This window comes from Athene cunicularia, assembly GCF_003259725.1.
Source record: "Athene cunicularia isolate RWA chromosome 9 unlocalized genomic scaffold, athCun1 chr9_part1, whole genome shotgun sequence".
NCBI lineage: Eukaryota > Metazoa > Chordata > Aves > Strigiformes > Strigidae > Athene > Athene cunicularia.
Genome location: NW_020799110.1, coordinates 5072745 through 5098401, shown reverse-complemented (window position 1 = coordinate 5098401; position 25657 = coordinate 5072745). Strand labels below are relative to the sequence as shown.

At 42.3% G+C, this 25657-nt stretch overlaps 1 protein-coding gene across 4 annotated transcripts in view; it reads right to left on the bottom strand.

The window, feature by feature from the left end:
- The window catches only part of LOC113483537 (multiple epidermal growth factor-like domains protein 6), a 204160-nt gene that overhangs the window by 24676 nt on the left and 153827 nt on the right, over positions 1 to 25657 (bottom strand). For 3 of the 4 annotated variants that reach the window (XR_003399040.1, XM_026855154.1, XM_026855155.1), the window contains exons 12-23: positions 24215 to 24373; positions 21532 to 21663; positions 19126 to 19254; positions 18661 to 18789; positions 17687 to 17821; positions 16548 to 16682; positions 15988 to 16113; positions 14766 to 14897; positions 13746 to 13874; positions 11949 to 12080; positions 7514 to 7642; positions 1204 to 1332 (exon numbers count right to left, since the gene is read on the bottom strand). Coding sequence is in view for 3 of the 4 variants with exons in the window: in XM_026855154.1 (XP_026710955.1) it covers positions 1204 to 1332; positions 7514 to 7642; positions 11949 to 12080; positions 13746 to 13874; positions 14766 to 14897; positions 15988 to 16113; positions 16548 to 16682; positions 17687 to 17821; positions 18661 to 18789; positions 19126 to 19254; positions 21532 to 21663; positions 24215 to 24373 (1596 nt within the window). In the remaining variant the exon portion in view is untranslated. The remainder of the gene's footprint in view (positions 1 to 1203; positions 1333 to 7513; positions 7643 to 11948; positions 12081 to 13745; positions 13875 to 14765; positions 14898 to 15987; positions 16114 to 16547; positions 16683 to 17686; positions 17822 to 18660; positions 18790 to 19125; positions 19255 to 21531; positions 21664 to 24214; positions 24374 to 25657) is intronic. The other variant, XM_026855156.1, reaches the window with a different exon arrangement.

Here is a 25657-nt window from a genome sequence, read left to right as displayed (position 1 = left end):
GGGTCATGACGAGGCAAAAAGGACTACAAATGGTGGGATGGTTGCAGAAATATCTAAAAAGTGGAAAGATTCACCAGAATTAACCCTCCTGTAAATCAAAAGAGCAGGAGATTTTGCAGGAGAAGCCCTTTCAGAAAACAGGTTGTGTTGTGTGATGGAAGCAAATGCTGGAAAAATATTATGAAGAAAAAGTCCAGCCCTCAGACAGGGCTGATTATAACATGGTGTACAGCTAGAGAATAGAATTATTTCTACATAAATATAATTTATCTCAATTTTCTAAACTAAATTATTTTCTATTGCAGAAATCTACAGCCTATGGATTAAAGAAGTTTTACAAAAGAGTTCACTAACAATGAAAGTTGGCTCCTTGTGGAGCTGCTTTGGATCCCAGCTCTACAACACATTCCTGCAGACGACAGTCATATTTTCAAAAGGAAGTACAGACCATGACATCATCCTAAAATGAAACTAGGAAGTTGAGAGGCTAAAACCTGAAGATCTTAAAAACCCAAACATATTTGCTAAATTTTGCAAATAGGCTCAGTGATCTCCATATGTAATGCCATGTAGCTAGAGAACATAATTTAATTTCCCATGAAATGTAGTGACCAATTTGTCAGAAGAGCCAATTTTATATATGCATTCACACAAACATACAAAAAAATTTATTAGCTTGAAGACTGTGGGATAATCCATACTTATGAAACTCTAGGAAGTTGTAGGAATTTGACCCTCTTTTTAAAACAAATAACTTTTCTGGGAATTACTTAAAAACCTATTTTGTCACATTCAAATAGCAAAATAGTCCCAGCTCTGATTTTTCCACTTTTTGCATTTGTAATCTGTCACTTTACAACTGATAATTAGATTAGATACACCAGAGAGAGAGAAACACAACATTTCATCTCTTAATATTGCACAAAACCAAAAAGCAGAGATTTGTCATGTGGTAGCAGACAGCTCTGCTATTTAAAAACTGACACTTATAATATCTGACAAGTGCCAACAGCAGTTTAAAAAAATTTAAAAAAAATTAAAAAAAAAAAGAAGTTGCTTATTTACACAGCTACCAAAAATGGTTCTGTCTTTTTGGCATCTTTGGAAAGGAATGTGACCTATCTAAATCTGTACCCTGGTAGGTCATCCCACAGTCCAGCAGACGCCCATGTGAGCAGGGAAGGGGGCTCGGGCCGTACGTACGCTGCTCGCAGGTCTCTCCCAGCCAGCCCGGGAGGCAGCGGCATGTTCCCAGGACGTGGTCGCAGCCAGCAGCATTCTTGCACTTGCACACCTGGTGGCAGTCAAGCCCAAAGAATCCATCTGGACAGGCTGAAAATGCAAAATATTCATTTTGAGCAGAGTCCTGTTTCTTTTATTTTGTATAAAGTCTAGCTCGGAGATCTGAAAACACGGGGCGCTGCTGTCACATGGCAGTCTGTGACCACGCTGAAGAGCCAAAGCTGCTTCAAGGGTTAAGCCTGCACAATTCCGCTACGTGCATCTCAGAAAAACATGACTCACTTCACAAAAGTAACAGATTTCTGCACAGAAAAACACAGCTGAGAATGTTGAAAAGCCATAAAACAGGAGAGAGAATGGATCTGGATTGGCACAAGCCAGTACTTGTGCTTCTTTAATGGACAGAGGAAAAAGGAAATAATTCAACATAATGCAAGACTACGGGGCCATCCCTGCTGATCTCCCTGCCTTTTGAAATGCAAAACTTAGGCTCACATTTACTCTCCTGATACTTTTATAAAGATTTTTTAACAGTGAACATAAGCCATAATGTAGTTCAGTGCTGCAGTGAAAACCTGGCAAAGTGAATGAGTAGAGAAAACCAAGACAAATTAAATGTAGCTGAACAACTCCAGGGAGCTTAAGGAGCTACATCCAGGACATGTAAGGAAGAACATGGATTCAATTTACATCTGTACCAGTGCTGACAGCAGTGAAAACAAGCCATCGGTACCTGTCAGTGGGCCACTTTATACCCAAAATGCTGCATTACAAGAATGTTTAGGCTGCTATGCAGAGTTAAGAAAAAAAAATAATTATGTTGTCTATATAGCCTTAATTTAACCTCTCTGTCCGCATATATGTGTGTATGTTTAGACTATAAGTACCTGCATAATTATGTTACACTAAATGATAATAAATCTGTAGATATACAACTGTATGTCATTCCTTCCAAAGAACCCCTGAATCACTCAGTTGCAGGGGCACTGGTACTCATTAAATGAGAAGTTATTCATTAAAACAGCTCTGTGTCCTCCTTGTTCAATATAAATTTATATTTAAACTCCAGTCCTCGTACTTCTACCATGAAATCAAAGCAACTCGCTTCCCAATAGTCTTATGACGATTATCGTCATATTCACTACCCAATGACTCTCCACATTAATTTCACAGCTCTCCATCAGGTCAGAATAACACCATTATTCATAGGTATCTTCCACTCTTGGATTCTTCTTTCCCTTTTCTTGCCCTGTGTCTTTTCACACTCAGGTTCTTTTGTCCCAGCCTACTCATACTGCCTCTTCCACAAATGTAAATTCAGCTCTCTAGCAGAAAGCACTGCTGTCTGCTTTGGCTACGAGAAGAAGTTCATCATCCGTAGATATATGCAAACCTGGACCTTCAGACACCGATGGCAGCGGTGTAACACACTGCCACATCTGCTTTGGCTCCTCTACTATAAGAGCTCCTGCTCAGCTTGTGACTACATATGATTGTTTCATCTACTCAAAATCAAAAGGCTGCTCTTCCCTTCATTCTGTCCAGACAGCAGCTCCTTCTTTGGCATAAGATAGATTTCAGGCTTACACCACTTTCCAAGTATGTGCTGTTTCTGAAAAACAAAGAAGTGCCTCATACCAATATAAAATTGTAATGCATCCATCAGCCTCTGTTCAGTTTGTACTGGGGAGAGAGCTGTTATCAAGTTGTAAGGAAGAGACATCAGCATGTGGTTTCAATCTTTATGTCCTTATTTATTATGCTTCAGTAGCGTGTATGGCACAGCACACAAGAAAGGACTTCTCCTACTTAACCCTAGGTGACTTCAAAGGCTGACAAAGTTTTTCTTTGTTTAATGCGGGGACTACACAGCACTGTCAGCTATTCCTAGACATGCACAGTATTTATTTTTCCCTTTTATCCTATTAAAACAGAAATCTTGCTGTGCTATCTTATGATAATGACTAACTGCTGAAATCCCAAGAGAGAAGCCCAGTCGGTCTGTCCTGTGGCAGTGCTGATTTAGACAGCAGCTCAAATGCAAACCAAGTGCTGCACTTTGCAAGGGCTATACGTTGCTGTTATTCATGCATCAGTTAATAAACATACTGTAGGAAAAGTCCGAGACTCCTGCTGCCTCCAATTTGTGGGATAATTGTGTGGCATTTTGGGATGTTTGGTCAGCTTAAGCAGTGAACTGGATAATTCTTATGTTGGCCTGATCCTGTAACTGGACACATGCCTTGAGTCATACAACACATACCAGAGCAGCAGGGAACAAAATTAAACAAAATTATGGTGCAGTGAAGACAATCGCAACCTTCAAAGCGGGAGCAGCAGATGCCCAGCACTTCACAGAATGAAACCAATTATAACAATTGCCTTCCCAAAGAGGAGCGGAGCAGCCCCGTGCAGGGCGGGGTGACCTGGCCCTCTCAGCCTGGCACAGCACACTCCTAACAGAGCTGCAGGCACGGCCAGTGAACTTTGGCTTTGCTGGGGGGGTAAGTGGGCTGCCTGACATCAGAAGCTTCCCAGGTTTCCTGAATGTCAGATGTTAACATTTCTTTGAACAAAGCATTGATATATTTAGCTATTTATTACAAGAAAGATAGGTTTGGGGGTTTGTGTTCGTGGGGTTTTTGTGTTTTGTTGTTTTACTTGCCTGTTCGGCTCTAAGTGCATTAAAACTAAAGCTCTGTAGCAGTGGGTGATCACAGCAGGTGTCTTTTCTGGAGAAAATGCTACTTATATTATCTATGTTTTAACAGGATAAAGGACTTACAAAGCCATTTTTTTGCTATGATTGCTGCCTTTGCACAGTCCGGGAATGCAGAGGCATTAATTACTGCTTCAGTTCAGGAACAGCCAGAACCCCACATGTGCCTCCAGGCATGTAGCATTCTCCTCTCAGATAGGAAAGATATCTAGAGGCAGTGCTAGTGGCAACACTCTCAAGAACCACCAATAATGACTCCTTTTCCTTTGGTAATGCTAGACCTTGAAGAAATACTGTATGGTTCTTCACAAGTGTTCTAGTTGTATCACTTTCTGCTTTGAAGAAAATGCAAAGGAAGCCTTTCCTATGTTGTTCAGATGGCCTGTAAGATTTCTCAGAGATTGTTTTCAGGCTTATTTGCAAATGTTAGCCACTTTGCCACTGAAACAGTTCTGCTCCTTTTGCAGCTCTTCAGAGAGAGTTACAAGATTCACAAGGTTCATTTTTTCCAATGGACTGAGCAGAGCTGAAGGATGGAGCCGGCACGTAACACCTTCAGAAATGTCTAATTTTGTATCTGAAAGTGGTTTGATAGCTTTATTCTTACCCATTATGTGATCATACCACTACTGGACAGGCAGCCGTAAGACTGAACGATACCAGATGGAGATGAAGACCAGCTGAATGAAACTGATGCAGAGCAGAGCAGGACTGAGATGTTGATTCACAGACAAAAGTACTTTGAAGAGTGTGAGGTCTCTTGGCAGCATCCTGTTGCTGAGGGCACAGAAGTTCGGTTAACTGCTGAATAATTCACAGCAAGGTCTCACGAAACAGCAGCCTGGAACAACAGTATCTCCTGCTACTGGTTAGCCTGGAAACTGTCCTGTGCTGGTGGATGATGATGACGTGGCTTTGGCTGCTATCCCTATTACTGACAGGTGATGTATGTAGGTACATAATTTGCACTAAATATTGCAAGTATCTTCTGGGCCACCACCTTCATGCTCTTTTTAGAGAACACCGAAACACATACAAGGTCTCAGGTTATACCTCCAAAATACTTATGTCCAAAGAATTGAACGATTTGCCTTGATTCAGTTAAAATTGAAATATGAGTGAAGCATTCCCCCTGCCTCAAACCCGTGACACTCTCAGGCACAATGGTGCTTTTCCCTTAGGTTGGCTGTCTCGCCAGGGGATGAGCATTGGTTACTGGTCAAAATGATGCAGCTGATCAGCTGGTAACATGACTGCTCAAAATGACAAATAGAGACTTGCTTCACTCAAGTGCCATAAATCCTCCAAGAACTTTCTACAGTTGCTAGCGCGCATCCACAGAGGCAGAGCAAGCTGGATAAGCCTGGCTCACTTCACCATAAGGAGAGATACTACAAAAGTCCAATGTTGAGACTTAGCAAAGGCTTAGATTACATTAACAATGCTAATAATAAGAAAAGATTATGCAAATTTGTGGCAAATGAAGAAAATGGCCACTGAAGTGGTGTTTTGCAACAGGGACTGGCATTTAAACCTAAGAAGCCCTACTTCATACTGAAAGAAGTAAATTAATGAAAAGGAACAGCAGTAATTTGTTCCTACCTGAAAAAATAAAACCAATTTCAAAAAAAACTCAAAGGCAAGTTTTGGGACTTGCATAATTTCATCTTGAATCTGGATCCCATACTGCCACATTGCAAATTACCAGAAGCAATGACTGCAGGTTCAAACGCCCCCATTGTGCAGGGGTGATATTAATATTAATGATAACAATTAATCAACATTACATTTTGTAAGGTACTCTATTTTCCTAGGACTTTGAACTTAAGAAAGCTGCAAAAGTTTTCACTTTCAACATTTTTGTGATGATGGAAAAGTCCTTCCCAGCCCTGGGACGAAGCATCAGCAGTATGTGAGAAGTCCAAGGCAATTCAGCTGCGCCAGGTCTCAATCTCTATGTTCTTGTCTGCAAGGCTCAGAGCTTGGCCAACGTGGGTGGACTGCCAAGAGGACGGCAAAAAGCACATCCCTGCCAGAAGGAAACCCTGCCAGTCTCCGAGTCACTAAAAACAGAAGTGCTACAGCTCCTCAGAGAAAATGTGCCAAGAAGGTTCTACCAAGGGCAAACCACCTACACGTTTTCCTCCCTCTTCATCTTTTGGAAGCAGCCAAACTGTTCTGGCTGAAACCTTCTATGTGAGAAGGTAACACAGGTCAGCTCAGAGCAAACACCCTGCCTGCCTGAGAGAAAACATGTACAAAACAGGGTTTTATGTATAGTAAGTGCTAAATTCAACTCTCCCTTCCACAATCTTCTTTCAGGAATTTAAAAAGATAAAAATGTCCAACATGACTGGTTTGGAAACTGAGACTTGGTTTGGTTTTTGGGTGTTGGTTTTTTTGCTTGGTTGGTTGTTTTGTTTTGTTTTGTTTTTTTTTTCCAGCAGACATCACTCAGGCTTCTCCATATTCCTCACACCTACTTTGGTGAAAGATATTTAGCCTCTTTGTCCCCATTTTTATTCCTGCTGGAATGAACAGATTTATACCACAACACAGATAAGTGTATAGCTTTTCCAATTATAAAAAAGAAAGAAAGGATAAAACTTATGAAAACGGAGTTAAAGTAAATCATTTTAAAAAGAGACACAGTGAAGATACCATAAGCTATGAGGCACACTTTGCAGCAGAAGCCTGAGAATAGTATTTATTTTATGTAATAATTCCTGATAAGAATGAGAGAGAAACAACAGGCACTCTCTGAACTCGTCACTAGTAAGGCTGTGGAGCATCTCCCTTCCCATGAGAGGGCAGTAGCTGCCTGCGAGTGCTGCCTCCTCCCTCTATCGCAGCTGTAACTCTACCTTTGTAAACTGGGTGATAAAGCCACTTTCTAAGCAGAATAATTGTGACTTCGGGTTAATTTGCAGAATCTTCAATCATTTACACTTAAATAACTTTCATAATGTCTGACTCACTGTGTGCTGTTTCTGTTCAAGGCCTTTTTATGATGTGCACAATGATGCAGCACAACAGCAACCTCCTTAGATGATGCCACAGACTGACTTAATAACGTTTCTGAGAAATCCAGTCCAACCTTTCCAATACTTTACCAAATGTTCACGTAGTAGAAAATGATCTGTTGGATTTATTAAAGCTAAGAGTTCTTTTGGGAAGGTGCATGGATCCTTGTTTTTCTCTAAAACATTTCCGAGATGCCCTAGGAACGAGCAAGTGTAAGGCAGGACACGTATCTTTCTGATCAGTGTTCAAACAGTAGGACTTTGCTTAAAAGGAGAGTCTTCCTAAAGATGTGATATAGCAGGAGTCTTAAGCATGTATCTACTTTTAACCACATTAAAACATATGCCCAGCACTAGGCACCCAGCGAAATGCCTTGCTGAGTTAGGATGGAAGCGCACATTTCAGTATCGTCTTCCAATTAAATTCAATGGTTTATTTAGATCAGGTGCTGTAAATTGTAAAACCAGCTCTCTGCATAGAAAAATCCATCTGCATAAACCTGAAAGGGACCAGAGGGAGTAGCAGTACCTCTTCCACAAAAGGTCCCCGTCCACCCCGCCGTGCAAGTACAGGCTCCGCTCACGTGGTCGCAGGCAGCTCCGTTCTGGCACTGACAGCTGTACTCACAGCTCGGGCCAAAGCTTCCCTCAGGGCATCCTGCAGCGGAGGAATCAAAACCAGATGATGGGTTAATTCTGGAGCAGATCAGGGATCAACAGTGAATTTTTAGATACATGGGAATTCTTACTATTTGCAAAAGAATGAAGGCATAATGGTAACGCATTAAAATTGATGCGATTAAGCGTTCTTCTTGGGGTCCAGGTAAGCTGGGCTGTTTTTATTAAAGTCTATTTAGAAAAACACTAAGGTACCGAAAGACTAAATTCTGCAGAGAAAGCTACTACCATCTGACAATTGCAAAGCCTGTGACTTCACAGGTTCTGCTTGATGACACTTTGCACACTGGTCTGGAGTTGCTTACATGCACAACTCCTCTGGGACTTCATCAAGTCAGGAGGGGGAAAGCTCCCAGCTTCTGCATCTCCTTTTGAGGCCCTATCCTCTGTTTTCCTGCAAATCCTCCCTTCTCCAGAAAGCTGGAGGAAATACGAAATGTGGTGGCTTCTTTCCGAAAGCTCCAAGCTGATTGCTGCATACTTTACTTTCAGGCTCTGCTTTGAAAAATACAAGTGAAAACATTACATCTAGGGGACAGATTAGCAATTACATTTCCACAGCAATTAATGTAAGGAGTTTTGAAAGATTTGCATGGTACTCACTATCAGAAGAAAGAAAACAACACTTGAGAATGAAAATAATTTCTTCCAGGATTATAGGAAAATCAATTAAGAATAGGGCCAGTTGCCTAATTCACATTAGATATTTTGGACAGGCTGAACTAGAGATATACTTGGCTAACACAGTATTACAGGGTCTGTAGTCATGTTTGAAGGTCTTGTGAACTTCCCTCTAAATGAGTTATGTAGATTATTGCCGGATCTCTTTTAAAAGAAGTGTATGATTTTATCATTCATAACAACAAAGTGATTTTTCAGGCAATCTGCAAAGAATCACAGAGAACAGAAAACGATGAGGATCCTCAAGGACAACTCTATGTTTGGAATAGAGGGATGGGTTTGGTGCTACCTATTTGGTACCACAGCTGGGCAGTGATCAGAGACAGCGTGAATTCGGTTGCTCCTGCAGCTTAGTGACTCTACTAACTGGAACCAACCCCTGGGTCTCTAAGAGAAGCTGTAGGTTAGGATGGGAGACCTTAAGTATTTCTTTGCTTTTAATCATCTGTGTCAGAAAATGGGCCATTGTTAAAATGTGGAGCTGTTTCAATGTATTTTTTGCACTTACAGTTGAAATTCAGACCCCAGGTTGAATTGGTGCAAAATCCCACTTGCTTCACCTCCTGTTCCCAAAGCTGCAGATCATCGTGCATCATGCCTCCTACACTAGTTTAACAAGTAAATACACAGAAGTGCACTTATGCCTTAAAAGCTTGACCCTGCTCAGTGTTTACTTTTCACTTGAAATTTCAGTCAGAGACCAGAGAATCTATGCAAGGAAAACAGTATTCCAGTGCAGTAATAGGTGTGGGGCTCTCAGCTGAGCTTTCTTCAGACCTGCGGTGTTTAGCCTGGAGCTGAGACTTTCAAGGTGATGGCAATGGGTCAGTACACTTCACAACTGATTTCACAGTCCACATCACAGAGAATCTGCCCCCTGCTCAGAGGCGCAGGCTGCTGCAATGCATGCTGAGATACATCCACCCTGCCGGAGAACCTGAGCTGCCTGCAAAGCCACAAAGGGAAAGGGCCCGACCTGCAGCAAGAGCCTAGACATGCCCTGGGAGCAGAGGAGCTCTCCAGGGATAGTAAAGATCTTGCCTCCAAGGCAGCATAAAATGTTTAGGGAAGAATTATGGTTTTCATAATCCTGCACACACAGATATAGATGTATATATGTGCATTTTTATATACATATACATAAACACAATTAAAGCAGGATAAAAAGCAGACTGAATAAAACAGAAGACCCCTAGGCAGAACATTAAGGGTTGACTGATGTTTTGTTGGTGGCAACGGCTTTACTGATTACCTTGCCAGAGAAGACAAAACTGAGCTATTTGGCTACTTTTTGTCTGCAGAGATGCTGTTTTGAGAGAGGTCAGGAGGCAAAGAGAAGTGGAGCTGTCAGCTCTTTCTCTGGGAGCTGGTCTTCCCTACTAACTCTCCTTCCATTCCCTCTGTGCCAACAGCAACAAGACCTGTAAGATCAATTTTCCAAGGTTTTTGTCTTAGGTCACCATTCCAGATTAATTGTTCTGACATTTCTGTGTGACAAGCAGTTAATTCTGTCTATGCCACTGAGATTCTGGTAGCTACATCTGTGCTACTGTAAGACTGTTAAACTAATAGATAAAATATTTATTTAACAACATCTATATAATCACAGAATCATAGAATGGTTTGGGTTGGAAAAGACCTTAAAGATCAACCAGTCCCACCCCCCCTGCCCCGGGCAGGGCCACCTTCCACCAGCCCAGGTTGCCCAAAGCCCCATCCAACCTGGCCTTGAGCCCTTCCAGGGAGGGGGCAGCCACAGCTTCTCTGGGCAGCCTGTGCCAGGGCCTCACCCCCCTCACAGGGAGGAATTTCTTCCTTATGTCTAATCTAAACCTACCCTCTACTAGTTTAAAGCTGTTACCTCTTGTCCCATCCCATATCCCTACTCTGATCAAGAGTCCCACCCCACCTTTCCTGTAGTCCCTTTAAGTCCTGGGAGGCCGCTCTAAGGTCTCCCCAGAGTCTTCTCTTCTCCAGCTGAACCCCCCCAACTCTCTCAGTAAGTCATCATAAGGGAGGTGCAGCCCCCTGATCATCCTCGTGGCCTCCTCACTCCAGCAGGTCCGTGTCCTTCTGCTGTTGGTGCCCCCAGAGCTGGACACAGCGCTGCAGGGGGGGAATCTCACAAGAGCAGAGTAGAGGGGGAGAATCCCCTCCCTCCCTCCCCTGCTGCCCACACTTCTCTCGATGCAGCCCTGGACATGGTTGGCTTTCTGGGCTGTGAGCACACATTGCTGGCTCACAGTTTTCCATCCGCTAACCCCCCCAAGTCCTTCTCCACAGGCTGCTCTCAATCCACTTGTCACCCAGCCTGGATTTGTGGATGGCATTGCCTCAAGCCATGTGCAGGACCTTGCCCTTGGCCTTGTGGAACTCCATGAGGTTCATGCACGGGCCCCCTCTCCAGCCCGTCCAGGTCTCTCAGGATGGATCCCTTCCCTCCAGCGTGTCAGCCACGCCACACAGCTCGGTGTCATTGGCAAATGTGCTGAGGGTGCCTCGATCCCACTGCCCATGTCACCAGCAGAGATGTTGAACAGCGCTGGCCCCAGCACACACCCCCAAGGAACGCCACTCGTCACTGCTCTCCACTGGGACATGGAGCCACTGACCGCAACTCTGAGTGTGACCATCCAGCCAATTCCTTATCCGCTGAGGGGTCCATCTGTCAAATCTGTGTATCTCCAATTTAGAGAGAAGGATGTCATGTGGGACAGTGTCAAATGCTTTCCACAAGTCCAGGTAGATGACATTAGTTGCTCTACTCTTATCCACCAGCGCTGTAACCCTGTTGTAGACGGCCACCAAATTTGTCAGGCACGATTTGCCCTTAGTGAAGCCATGTTGACTTCGACACATAATTAATGATAATAATTATAGTGATAATAATAATAGCAACTTAACTGTGCAACTTATTACCATAAGATGAAGAGGATACAAAATGTTTGCATGGAATCAAAAAGGAAATAGGCACAATAACTGGGGAAAAAAATCAAGTTGTGTTAAATATAGAGATACTGTTTCTGTCTCAAGAAGTTCCCGAGCGACAAATTGATGAAATGTGGGGAAACATATCAGGAATTATCTATATGCCTGTTTTTATCCTCTTAAGGCATCTGCTATTGACCTCTGAGACAGATTAGTGGAGATCACGGCCTCTGGTAAGACCACTGCGCATTTTTGTTGTTAATAAATTGAGGATCCTAAATCTTCCTGATTTTGTTTCTGTTATGTACATGTGAAGCATTTCTATGTGCCTGGCTTTAAAAACAAGATTTATGAAGAAAAGTGTGGACTTAAAACTGGATAAATAAAATCAATATGGAAACTTTCATGCTGCAAGCCAAATATACATCAATCCTATCACTCACACAAGGCCTTAACATTAAAAATAGCTGTTGAGTCCAAAACAAGTCTGAAAATAACTTTTCTGGAATCCAAATTAGGGAAACTATCTAACCCTGATGAAACCCGAGAGCCCTGCGACGCGCTGGGCAGACCGGAGGCAGTACAGCCTGGAGGTCTTCCTGGAGGGAATTATCAGGAAAAACAATTTCCGCTGCTGGGTTCTGCAAACTCCCTGTGTTGACAAAGAGGCAACTTACTCCATTCACAGTGTTTCCCAGTGAACCCTGGCTCACAAAAGCAGGAGCCGGTGATCGGATCGCAGCTACCGTCGCTGTTATTGCAGACACACATGTTTTCACAGCGCTGTCCCCAACGACCGCTATCGCAGGCTGCAATGTAAAGCAGTATTTGCATTGAGAATGAACTTCAAGCCCGGCTAATAGGTTATTTTACATCTAAATGAGAGAACAGAAAAGATGCAAAATGGCTCCTTAAAATACAGGCACTCTAGACTAGACTCTCAGCTGCAGCATGGGGCACAAATCAATGGAAATAAATACAATTTTTGCTGATTTATTTCAGCTGAAAGTCAGGGTCCGTAGGCAGATATTATGCCATCCACATAAAACTAATCAGTCATAGTCAATCCATATCAATCAATCCACAGTCACAAACGCATAATTTCATGGAAATAAAATATCAGCTATTGACTCACTTAGCAAAAATCTGCATAACTAGAGTAGCTAGTGGGTAAAACAAGACAGATTTGTGAGCATCCTTCAAATTTTCCTTGAAACACTGGGAAATGCAACATGGACACAGACAGAAATCTCATAGTCTTTGTTAAAGCAACTTACTGCTTTCATTCTAAAAATCACATAACACCGACACGATTACGACAAGGTACCAGAGCTGAAGCACAGCATCTCCTTCCCTTCTTGTAAGGATAAAGATGAAAGTGCCAATTAGGGGAACAGAAACCTGGTTTTGGAGTTGGGCATCTTTTTCATGGCCAGTCTGCAATAGTTGAAGAGCTGCCTTACTGAAGAGAATTCTCTGCAAAACAACTGTTCTTATATCTTTTCCTGAATAGAAATAAAAGCTGGTTTGTTTTTTTTTTTGCCATGGTCTCTTAATTCTTTAGGCAGCCTAGGGAGTTACAGAAAGCTATCTAAATGGCTCCACACATTACCAACTGGTTTGATTTTTAAAATACACATATTGGTGGAAACTTCAGATTTTCCCAGTTTTCTTCAGTACCAGGTCTGAGAAGCCAGGGCCAAAACTTACTGCTGTCAACACTGGCAATTATTTTAAATGATTTTATGTGTTTAAGGCCAAGTTTAGAAGGAGGTTTGTATTCCATTGGGGTTTTGGGGGGGTTTTGGGTTATTTTTTTGCAAGAGGGATCATAATGAATCAAGCAGAAAAGACATGAAACAGAAAAAGGAAAGAATTAAGCAGGATGGCTTAGCATTTATATGGCACTACCCAAAAAGGGCAAATCTGCACTCTTACACAGCCATCAATATGGAGAGTGATGCTAAAGTCAACAGCAGGACGCCCTGCTCTTCCAGAGAACAGCATTTCTCTCAGCATTTATATTCACAAGTTAAGAAGTGACCTTAAGACACATGATGGTACGTGCCACTCACTTGTTGAATAAATCTCCCCTAAACAAAATGAAAAATTGAGAATTAATCTTGAAACTAATCTGCACTGAAAATGAAAAAACAAAACTGTCTGTCAGTCAAGATGTTGACAGGACAGATGGTACTGGGCAAAGGGATCCATAGTGTTGAAATAAGAGCTTATATCAATACTTTGCGCTTCATCAGCCACCTATTTCAATACTTTGAACCTAGATAATTAAGGATTATAACCACCCAGGCTGTGCAAACCCATAAACACACAATTTCAGAAGCAATAAGATTAGCAGAAGTATATTAAAAAACTGTAATAGACTAAGAACAAACAGAGCTGGTTCTTACATTTGCAGTTACGTCCCTGGGAGATACCATGTGCCCTGTAGAGCGAATATGCATTTGACTTACCATGTTTGCAGTCATGGCCAGTCCAGCCAGGGGGACATGTGCACTCTCCAGTGATGTGGTGACACTGAGCACTGCTGCTACAGCTGCATAACAGCAGGCAATTTTGTCCATAGTAACCATCGGGGCAGGCTGAAAACAAGATGAGCAGACTGCAATTTCACCGAGGTAATAACTCGGGCACGGACTGATCTTTTCAAACAAGACAGCAACAGCTTGCCCCCTAAAACATGCATTAGCTGAAGCCAGAAATCAAAATGGCAAAATAAAAGAAACATGTGTAATTTGTATACTAGGTGTCTGGGACTGAGTCCTGTAAAGTGGGAATAGCTTGAGTGACTTTGGGGTACTCCTCCTGCACATCAGGATCCATCAGTGGAAGAAAAAAAGAGAGTGCTGAGCAAACCTAAATTAAAAGCGATTTTGTGACAAAGAAGGAGAAAAACTATGCCACCACTGAGGTTTTGCACGTCCCTGAGAGCCTGTCTGTGCCACCACAACACCCCTACCCGAGCAGCCTTTGATAGCCAGAGGCTGGATAAGGAGCTGTGCCACAGGAGCACAGACCAGTTGCTTGAGCATATTCCCATGGTCTCTGGCAGATCTGCAGAGGTAGCACTGGTACTACTCCTTCATCCTCACTACTGTTTAATCCTAAATTATATATGTCAAGGAGTGTTGCTGCAAACATAACACAAGAGTGGTGCTGTACAGGTCAATTGGTCAGCACCTCTTGCCAAACAACCAGGATTACAAAGCAAGTATTGTGGCTATTAAATGGTATTTTTAAGCACACATTGCCATAAACTAGGCATAATGATAACATCGATTTGGGATGCAGTTTAGCTGGTCATCTGCATTTATCTGTAATCTCCCTCTGGTAAATAATGTCAAACCCAACCTGGGGAATTCCTGAAGCTGAATTCCTTTGCCTTGGACCAGTGTGTCTCACATACCCAGCATTCACAAAACAGAAATCAAACAGACTTTCTTTTCATGGGGAAGGCTGATGTGAGGACTTACATGCAGAGCAGGATGCCCCAGTGTAGCCGGGGGGACAGTCACAGGCTCCAGTTTCTCTGTTGCACTGGCCCCCGTTGGTGCAGGGCTCACAGGAGAACTGGCAGTCTGGTCCCCACCAGCCCGCCGGGCAATCTAGGGAAAAAAGCAGTGAGATGTCCCCAGTGCCATTTTCTGTTTCCAGACAGTTACAGATTTCTGCTGTTACTCTGAAGAATCTAAAAATAATAGTAAAACTAAGCTGGATTGTTATATTATCTCTCCAGACCTACAGCACTGTCACAGTAAACTTTTTGAAAGAGTCAACACACCTCTGTACTGCAGCACATGAGAACGCATCTAAAGAGAGATACAAAGGTTCTCTTCTGACTTTGTCGTGGTGCATCTGTTTATTGGTTTGGTTTCTGATATAGTCAGCAGTATTTGGACATATCTGAAAAATTAATTATTGCACTCAGCGAAGGAAATCTCCAAAGGATGGCAATCTCCAGACAGATGCAGGATGGGAAGGCTGCTGTTGTATTTTTCTGGGCTGAGGGGGGGTCAGGGTGGTCATACAGTCCAGAGGGATTGGATGTGAGGTGGAGGCCAGGTTTCTGTACAGCTCTACCTCCTTTGTCAGGTTCCTGCTTTGTGGAGCAGTGAGCCACAACCTGGGTCCACGCAGGGCAGATGCTCCTCAGGCTCTCAACAGCCAGAGATCTGCAAGTGGTAGAGGGGCATCTTGTGGCCCTTTGGTAGTTCTGTGTCCCTGAGACTTTTCCATCATTTTACTTAATTACCCACAATAATGCTCTCCTGTTTAATTCCAGGTCCTTCACTGGCTGGTTCCACAATAGCTGTCTTTGGCCAAGGCCTTTCCACAGCTCCCAAGGCACGTTGTGTGCACGTGGCAGCACAGTCCCAAGCTCTGATCTGGGACTCAGAGCTGCTGCAGTGCCCTGATATTGCTACCCAACTTGTATAAACCCAGCCCAGCATACAAATCACTATTATTAATTAGAGCAGAGAGATAGGTCAGGGTAACTGAATCAAGCTCCCTCCTTTACAAACGATCCCATGTGGTTGATGTCGTTATGTTCAGCACCAAGACCTATCCTTTATCCATTCTGCAAATGAAGCATACTGCATTGCAGCAGTTTTGGTGGGAAACAGAATAACTCCACTTCTTATCATGTCTTCCAAAGCAAGACACTCACTACCCTAAATCCAATCTCTAACACACCTTGCTCACATGTAGCACCAGTCTTCCCAGCTGGGCAAATACACTGTCCTGTCTTCGGATCGCACGGTGCTTCTCCACAGCTGCATCTCTGCTCACAGTTCACCCCAAAGCTCCCCGGCTGACACACTGGTCAAAAGAAAACCAAAGACATGGTTCGTATAAGGAAGTGTTTTGAAGACATTAGGAGGCACCACCAACAGCAACTTTGGTTGGTACAAAGTGATCAATGTTACCATCAGTGTCTCAGTGACTGGTGGTCTGTGATTAACTGAAACAGAGCTCTAGAAAATCTGCATCTGAAGCTTTAAAAGGAACTATAGCTACCTGGACAAATGTTAGTTTTAGTAACTGGTTTCAGCCTTCTGCCTCGACCTTTGCAAGCAGAGGGACACAGCAGTTGCCAGGCTCCAAATATCAGTTTGGCTTCAGTAGGGAATTGCCAAGTCATATCCACAACAAATGTGCCCTTTTATTTGCAACTTCTACATCTAAACCTAAATTTCCTGAGTAAGCTTTCCCATCCAAAGTACCTCCCAGGGAAACATGCAGTGAGTACCTACATAAATGGCATTTTTCTCCATGAAAGCCCAGTGGACATGGATGTTTGCAGATGCCTGTCTCACGATCACACAAAACATCAGTAGAACAGTTGCACCTCAGTTTGCAACCAGCCCCATAAAAGCCAGGTGAGCACTCTGAAAAATGCAAGTAGAGACAGAACATGTATTATAAAAAAGAAGAGTTAAGAAACTGAACAAAACTCAGAAAATAATGTGGCAGAAACTTGCAGAAAACGTATTATAATGTATGGTTAAAAGGTGCTGATAACGAAGTGTAAATACTTATTAAACAATTGCATGGACATTTCAAAGAGGTTACTGCTTAAATACAGCCCAGAAACAGAGCAGCAGAATACTTAAGGATATATTCAATTACAGCCATTACAGAATTACTCTTCTTATCTGTCTGTACCTTCTGCTGCTCTCTGCCTTGGTGCAAAGCCAGTGCTGGGCGAGGGATGCTCTCCCCCAGAACTGAGCATGTCACCAAGAATGCTAAAGACATTAAATATTGTCACTATTATTCTCCACAAAATCCCCCAGAACTAGTGTCATAAATCCGACACATTCCTGCCTGCCCAGAGAGGAATCTGAAGGGAGAATCTTTATTGCGTTGCTCCATTACTGTCTGGAGAGGGCTACTGAGACATGCAAACATGAATGTGGAATACAATTCTCTTTGAGCTGCCCCAAAAACTACAAAGAATGAGTTGAATTCAAAGGCCTGCAAATCTGAAGGAAAGCAGCATTACTGAAACCATTTACAAATAACCCTGCTGCCATAAAACAGTTTTTACCACTTATTTACTGTCTGTGCAGAAAAAGGAAAGAACAAAAGTGAAAACTCCCACAATCTTCATTATTTAGAATTAGAATTGTATTAGAATTTGGTTTCTAAAGTCCTGTTGTCATTTGATCAGACTAAAACTCCTGCATTCCCCTTGATATCCCTGTAAGCCCTGTGATAGCAGACACTCATGGTGTTTGCTGGATGAAAAACCACAGACAAAATAATTAGTAGAATATGAATATATTAGTAGTAGCAGCAGCAGCCGAACAAAGCAGATGGGAGAAAGAATGAGAAAAAATGCTAGGACAAAGGAATAAGCAGACATAGGAAATGTGCCTTTCTATTATACCTTTCTGACACTTTTTGCCATGATAGCCAGGTTTGCAGGTGCAAGTCCCGTTCCTCGCATCGCATTCCAGCGTGTGCTCTTTCACGCATTGACACTCCTCCGAGCAGCCAGCTCCGAAGGCCCACCTGGGACAGGCTGCAGCCAGATGAAAAGGAATCATTAGCTCTGTAATTATGCATGAGTTATGTGAAATTGCACACTGCTGCAGAATGCAACTGCTGCAAAAAAGCAAAACACTCATTTTACTTTCAGCAAATACATCCACTTTCCTATGACAGTGCCTATTAATGTGTGGGTGTGTAAAATATAGTTTACATGATTCCTTTATTAAGTAATTCATTCCATTTCAAGCAATATGGGGTGCATGCAAGAACCAGAAATGTTTCAAAGCAAATTTAGTTAAGTTTCTGAATGAAAAAATATTTGGAAACACTCCAAGAAAAAAGCTTTCATGAAAAAAAAAAAAAAAAAATCACAACTAGTTTTCAATCTTGTAGAGAATTTACAAACAAAACCTGTAAGTGCAAAGAAACTTGATCATCTCTTTTGTAACATTTTTGTTTTGATTCTTTTTATTCCCATTTAACATTTTGCCCTCATCCTGCCCCAACCAACCCTGCTCCTCAGCTCCCACTCCAACCGTATCGGCAGCCACTAACTACCTCCAACCAGACTTTAAGCTCTCCAAGAACTCTAACATTAACCTGCCCACCCACAACCCAGTTCTACCACTAGTCCTCACCTTTGTGTGTCATTAAATCTCGGTCCTATGGTAAAGATTAATTGCTAGAGAAAAAGATTGATGAAATTTCTGGGGCTTCCTGACACGTATCAAAAGTTGTGTCCTCCTGCTACTCCCAGCTCATTGCAGAACCCCAAGCCTCACTCATTTTATACATGATGTGGCATGTTTTTAAGACTAACACATTGTGCCTGCGTTAAATAAACAGATCTGAAAAATTCTGGGGACTTACTAAGATGGCAGAAGCGCCCGTAGAGCCCGGGGTCACACAGGCAGGCTCCATAGAGTCTGTGGCAGTAGCCGTTGTTGGCACAGTTGCACGGTTTGTTACAGTTCTTCCCAAAGAGTCCTTTTGGGCAACCTTTTGAGTGCACAAACACAACAGGGCATCAGCTCTTCAGTGTTAAAATATAAACACCAAATCAGCTCTCTTCTTGTTGAGCTACAGAAAAGACCACACTGATATTGTCGCTGAGCTGGGGCTCATCCTCACAAGGCACTTGCTTTCTCTTACCCTTTGTCTTGCCTAATATTTAAACAAAAGCCATGGCAAGGCAGGCCACAGGGTTAGAGTCCATCTCACACAGCGGAGTCCCTAAGATTTACCACACACAGTTACATCTAGATAGAAACAAGGGGAAAGAAGCGGTGAGGTTTCAGGCACACACTAGAGGCGGCAGGACACGGGGAGCCGTACCATCCTCGCAGAGCTTGCCGAGCACGCCGGGCGGGCAGCGGCACTGCCCCATGATGGGGTCGCAGGAGCCTCCGTTCTGGCATTTGCAAGTGCTGGCACAGCCTCTGCCATACGTCCCGGGGGAGCAAGCTGCAGAGAAAGCAGGGAAGATGAATGGGTGAAGAAATCCTTTCCCTTTGCTAGAAATGAAGAGAAATAAGACTCCAGTCATCAAAATTTGCAGGAAAAGAGTCCCTTTAGTCAAGCAGGCTCTAAACAAAGTCATATTCTTTTTATATAAGGTAATACACATCCATCTAATATTTACTAGATAATTTTAAAGGGACCCCTGATTTTAACCAAGCTTACTTATGTGAAGTACAATGTGATGTATCCAAATTCTCCCCTGCAAACGCTGCCCTCCACACAATGCATGAGGCTCAAAAAAAAAAAACCTCAAAACCCAACCCATAAAGTACAAAGTGCAAAATATCAGAGTACAGTTTTGAATATTTGGAGACAACTATTTTAAACTCTCCCCTCCCAGATACTATCATAAAAATAACATTGTGTTTTTCCAACACAGTCTCTTAAACTCCCCAGATGTTCAAGGCAGAAATGGATCCAAAACAGCACAGGATTCTTTCCTAAAGAATCTAATTGCTCCAGCGTAAAACAAACTGTGAAATGAAGCCTTGCTCCACTGTTTGCAGCCCGAGCTAGCTGAGTAAATACAGTTGCTGGAGTCATCTGACTTAACTGACATTTTATCAATGTACATTAAGAAACTTGACATTTCACATCAATTTCCATTCGGCTTCTTTGGTGCATTATTGGGAAAGATGTCCCTGTCCATGGCGGGGGGGTGGACTAGATCATTAGAGGTCCCTTCCAACCCAAACCATTCTGTGATTATTACAGAAACTTAGTTCCACTTTTCTCAACTGTTTAGCCTATCCTAAACCCATGAACTATGCTGTATAGTAACAAAGTGAGAGAAAAGAGTGAAAGCAATCACATATAACTAATTTATACAGATTATATATTGTATTTATCACTGTCAATGCCTACTTCATCAGACTGCAGGTTTGGCTCAATAACACACTCCAATTAAAGTTCTTTAAATTCCAAAGGCAAATTCCACCAGATTACATGCATGGATATCTACTGTAAATATAGACCAATAATTTTACTATTATCATTTATGAAGTGAACTAAAGAATTTGTGTCCTGTCTTGAAATTTTTATAATCTATCCTGAACCACTAGAGCACCTTAAATAGAAGTAAGAATATCCTGACTTGATAGCTTGAACTGTCTTAGGAAGACTAGAAATTATCATTTTAATCCTCTTCATTTTCATTCTTGCAGCTGTCCCCAGTGTTTACAACCCAAACCCATGATCAGTCTCCCAGAATAACTACAGGAAGACTTGGTTTCAATCACATGATGTTTTTTTCTATATTTCTGTCCTTGTGGTGATGTGTTCTAAACAATCTCGATGGCAATTAACCTGAAGATTGCTGTCTACCAATACTAAGTAATAATTCTTCATCATCTATTTATCTCATTAGTGACAGCACAAGCTTTCTGAGTATGATGGGCCATCACGCCATACACCATGAAAGGTGGGGACCCATCTCAAACACACAGAGGGACTGCTGTGTGAAGTCTCAGTCAAGCAACTCAAGTTTTGCCAAACTGCAGCTGAAGAGCACATGGTACATTCAAGGAATTGCCGTTCTATCTTTCCACTTGGTTTTGAGATATACTTCTTAACCAGAAACATCTTCTGCCAGGAAGCAGGAATAAGAAGAGTAGAAAGCTATTACAAAGGGCACTGGCCAACCTGGCAAAAGAATTCCGAAAAATACGATTTCCAATATTAAAAATTAACCATCCCAAGAAAATTAAGTTAATGATGAAAAGAATTATAAGAAATAAAACAGGCCCAAATTTACCAACACAAAGAAGGAGGGAGAAAAAAAAAAAAGGCAATGTCTTGGAATGTTACAAAGGAAAAATCAAGTCTGCGTCTGCCCAGACTGTCACACCACCTGCCAGGACAGACTTCTCAAAGTCAGCGAGGCAAGTTGTGCAGCAAAGCATGGCAGGCAAACCTTGGCACTTTTCAGCAGCAGAGTGAATGGGAATGAACATCAACACAAATACTTAGGAAGGGGTATGGTACTGCACTGCACTGAGGGCAGAGGCCTCGCTGTTTCAGGGTTTGTATTGCATACTGTAGCATCCCTTACAATTTCTATTTCACATGCCACATTATGATAAGATTTTGATCTGTGAGGCAGCTGTGCTCCTTAGAGAGCTTTACAGATTAAAAGTACACCAGGATATTCCTATTTCCTACCTATCTGCAGTGTCACAGCACTAGGACAAAGTCCCCACCTTTCAAACACCCTGTACTCACTTTCATTACAGATAATGCCAGTCCATCCAGGTGAGCAAACACAGCCACTGTGTTCACTGTTACATCTGCCTCCGTTCAGACAGTCCTCACAGCTCAAGCTACAGTCATTGCCAAAAGTGTTATCAAGACAAACTGAAACAAAAAAAATACAGAAGGCTTAGTAAGCATACAGACAAAATACTTGCACAAGCTCTTACCTATCGTTCCAGATGCACAAGTGGAAAAAGAAACCTACACAACATCAGCAATCACAACAACACAAAATGTGTTAATGTTGTTAGCGTTACAGATACCACTGAATTGTCCCAAAAGATGGTCCCAAGTGGAGATTACCATATTTTCCTCTTCAAATTTTAGAGTCTGAAAGGAAATCGGGGACTTTAGCTGGAATACTCCTTTAAATGCTGTGATTCCCCATCAAAGAGCACTTAAAACTACTTTTAAAGAGCAAATATTTTGCCTTCATATGAAGTGAATTTGCACTAATGTTTAATAATATTGTATATAATTAAAAGTGTTTCTTGGGAGAGAATCTCCTTTTCTCCTTGTTAGTCTCTCTGTTTTGTTCTTCTGTTGCAGTAAGTGGATGAGTTGCTGTTAAAGTGTAGTTCAGTGATATTTTTAACAGCATGATTTGAGTGTTATTCTGGGAAAACAAAGCATAATACACATCAACACTTCATTTTTTCTTCATGGATATGAAAAAGATGTTAGTTTATATGGGAAATCTAATACGAAAAAGCATTCCTCCTTCACCTTCCCCACCCTCCTTTTCCCCCTTGCACCCAAATACCAGCACACACATGCCCATCCTCATGTTCTCACTTTGGGGGGGTCTATTGAGAAAGGCATAAAACAAATGTTACTCTCTGTTAAAATATCTCAGTGACATAAAGTTCCTATCCATGCGGTCAGTTTATTGCCTTCGAGGCTTTATGGCTGTGGCTGGAGGCTTTTTGGAAGGGGATTTTGAACAACACCTGAAAGCGAGCTGGCAGATTATTTCAGCTAACAGTAAGCCAGCAGGCTGGTTGCTTTTCACCAGTAATTTTCTGTGTCAGGCCAGATTTCCTCTAGGTCTCAGCACCCAACTGTTCCTTTTTCTGAAACTGAACAAATGGCCAAGCTTTCAGAGACATTCAGAATGCCAGTGCTCCTGCTTGGAACAGGTTACAAATTCATACTTCAGGAGAAGTATTACCATTAAAAACATCATGTTTCTACATTAAAAAGTCATTAAATCTATAGAATATAGTTAATTACTTACACCAGCTTATTGTTTAAAGCTGTATTTTTATAATACAGAGAGCAGCAGAAAAATATGTCTGAAAGTATAAGGAGTATATCAGCATTTGTGAGGTAAAAGAACTTACTAAACCATTAAAAGCTTCATTCCTCCATCACCTTTTCCTACAAACCCTCACGTGCTGCAAAGCCTCAGCTTTAGAAAAAGTGCAGACGCTCAGCTATGACTGATAATACCCAAAGTTGTGTGGCTAAACATAAATAAAACATGCAAAAAACAGTCAATAAATATTTGATTGTGGTTTCTAGGCCTGATAACTTTGCCTGTGGTTATCTCATTTATCCATTTCCCAATTGGTTATCAGTGTCGTTGAGTCCGGCTGGATGCTATGAGATTTGGGAGGTCTTAACAGTTTTGTTCATAAAAATAAGTTAATTTTTTATTAAAGCCAAGACCAGTTCCTGATTTTTGCCTGTAGGGCACAGTCCTCGGATGAGTAATTAGAGCTCATATAAAAATCACAGGACATACATAGAAAAAATAAAAAAACCTCATTTCTCCCGGGTGAACCACCAGCACATACTGCACTCATCAGAAAGCAAGCACGGGATTTCAGCTCATAATACTCTGTAAGTGGTGAAGTTTTCATCTTCAGGTGGAAAAACTGAAGTCATGCAAAGTCCAGGTGGGGTGTAATGCTGCTTTGCACCCACTCTTGTGACTGTGTGGGCTCATGTGCTCTGTTTGCCAGCAGTTGTGCCAAGCCCTTGGCCAGCCTCAGCTCCGAGTGGATGATTCCATGCTTTTCCCAGAGAACATGCCCTGAAGCATCAAAAGGGACCTGAATCTCCAGAGGGTTGTTTTTTCCACAAACAAGAATGCAAATATCTTAAGCAAAACCCCCTCCAATTATTATAAAAGAGCTTGTAAACAGGTACAGATGCCCTCACACTCCCTTTTCCTAGCCCTGGGAGAATGGGAAGGTTTCCCAAGGGCCTGTTCTCAGTGGAACAACTTCAGTGGATTTTGGGCATTGCAGTGATCCACACAACCCTTTCACCCCTGGGATGAAGAGAATCTCTCTGTCTGTTGCCTCTGGGGCTTTATACAGATGTCTTTTTTTTCCAAGAAACCTCCCATCCCTTGGCTTTCTATGCTGCTCACTTTTCCCATGCCCCCCTCCACATCCCCCCCTGCCACATCCAGGCAGCAGCATCTGCGACCAGGGAGCCTCCCTGTTCCCCAAACATGTCCCATTTGGGATGGGACATGTGGCGATGCCTCCTCCCTGCTGGCAGGGAGGACAGGAAGAAAGCAGGATTAATGCTCATCCCTCCTCTGCTCCCGGCCAGCCCAGCAGCACTCTCCCCCCAAATCCTCTTTCTAAGACTACTCTCCCAGTTTGCTGTGAGGGCTAAAAGCGATTCATTCACTCACCGACCCTGTGCACCAGGGTGAGCTCTCCTCGTGGGTGTTCATCCTCGTAGAAGGCACCAAGCGTGTAGCGAAGGAGCTGGGGGGGACCTCTGAACTGCAGCCCCGGAGCCCCAGCGAACCCTGCTGCCTCCTCCACATCCATCTCTTCCCCACCTAGGGCTGGACACACAGACGTGCCATCAGGACCTGGCGCCGAGTCTTCCTTCCTGACACTTTCCTCTCATTTACTTTCTTTTTTTTTTTTATTATGCTGGTAGATTTTCCAGCTACACACCCCTGTGCAGTCTGCACAGCAGTCACAGCTGATTCATTTTCTCATCTGTATTTAGAAACAGAGTTTCTGCTATCCAAAAAGAGAAAAGCAGCCATTTTGATCTCTAATTCCCCCACATTTTGGGTCAGAAATGCCTTAGATCCTTTTGAAAATCCCAGACTAAATAGAAGACTTTGGAATTCAACTTTTTGAGCTCCTCTCTTTGGAAATCTTACACTTCATGATTTCTTCCTTCACAGTAGTTTTCTCTATTAATATGGAAACAGTTCTCCAGCTAAAAAAGCCCTTTGAATTCCAAATAGGTTTTCAGTGACCTGGTTCAGAGTGTTACTTGAACCAGTTTTCCAGGAGCTCTATCTGGGGCATTATTTTAAAGGGACCCTACAAAAATAACACTCCAGTGTTTTAAGTTTTAAGATTAATCCAGCATGATTTAAGAGACCACAGAGTAATTGCCATTACTAAAATGGTCCTTCAAGACTACTGGCTGAAATAAATATTACAGAGAGAAATGTTGTTTCAAAATGCATACATATATCTGTATAAAATATTCCTTTCCATTCAAAGCTCAGTAAGCCAGAGTGTTGATTAATATCTTTCTTCCCAGCAAATAGTCCATAGTTTCTTACCTAAACAGGACTTTTTTGTCTGCAGAAAGATAATGCCCTGGATGACACCTGCATTTAGCAATTCCTCTCTCATTTTGACAGATTTGTGAGCATCCTTCATTTCCACTTGTGCAGGGGTCTATCACTGAAACCAATTAGAGCAGACTGTCAACTTAAAGGTCGCGTTTTTGCCTGAAAATGATGTTACCTGCCATCATTACAACTAACAATGAAGATTACTATAGCTGTAAGAGATTAGACTGGGGAAAACAAAACAAAAAAAGATAAAATTTGGTGTATAGTAAAGCTGTTGTTTTTCTCTATGCTGCTTTCTCTGTTGCTGTACAGCTACGATGCTTTAAACAGTGGGAAGCTGGGCTCTTGGAAGTAGGACAAGAAAAGTACATTTTATTCTTATTTCACTGTAACTGAGCATATTTCAAGAGCTGCTCTAAACAATAGCAATTAGCACTCCAGTATGCGTGAACCCATAAACACATACAACGGTGGAGTTCACCATGGAACAATGTGTATTTAAAAGTCTCTGGAGGAAATAAATAC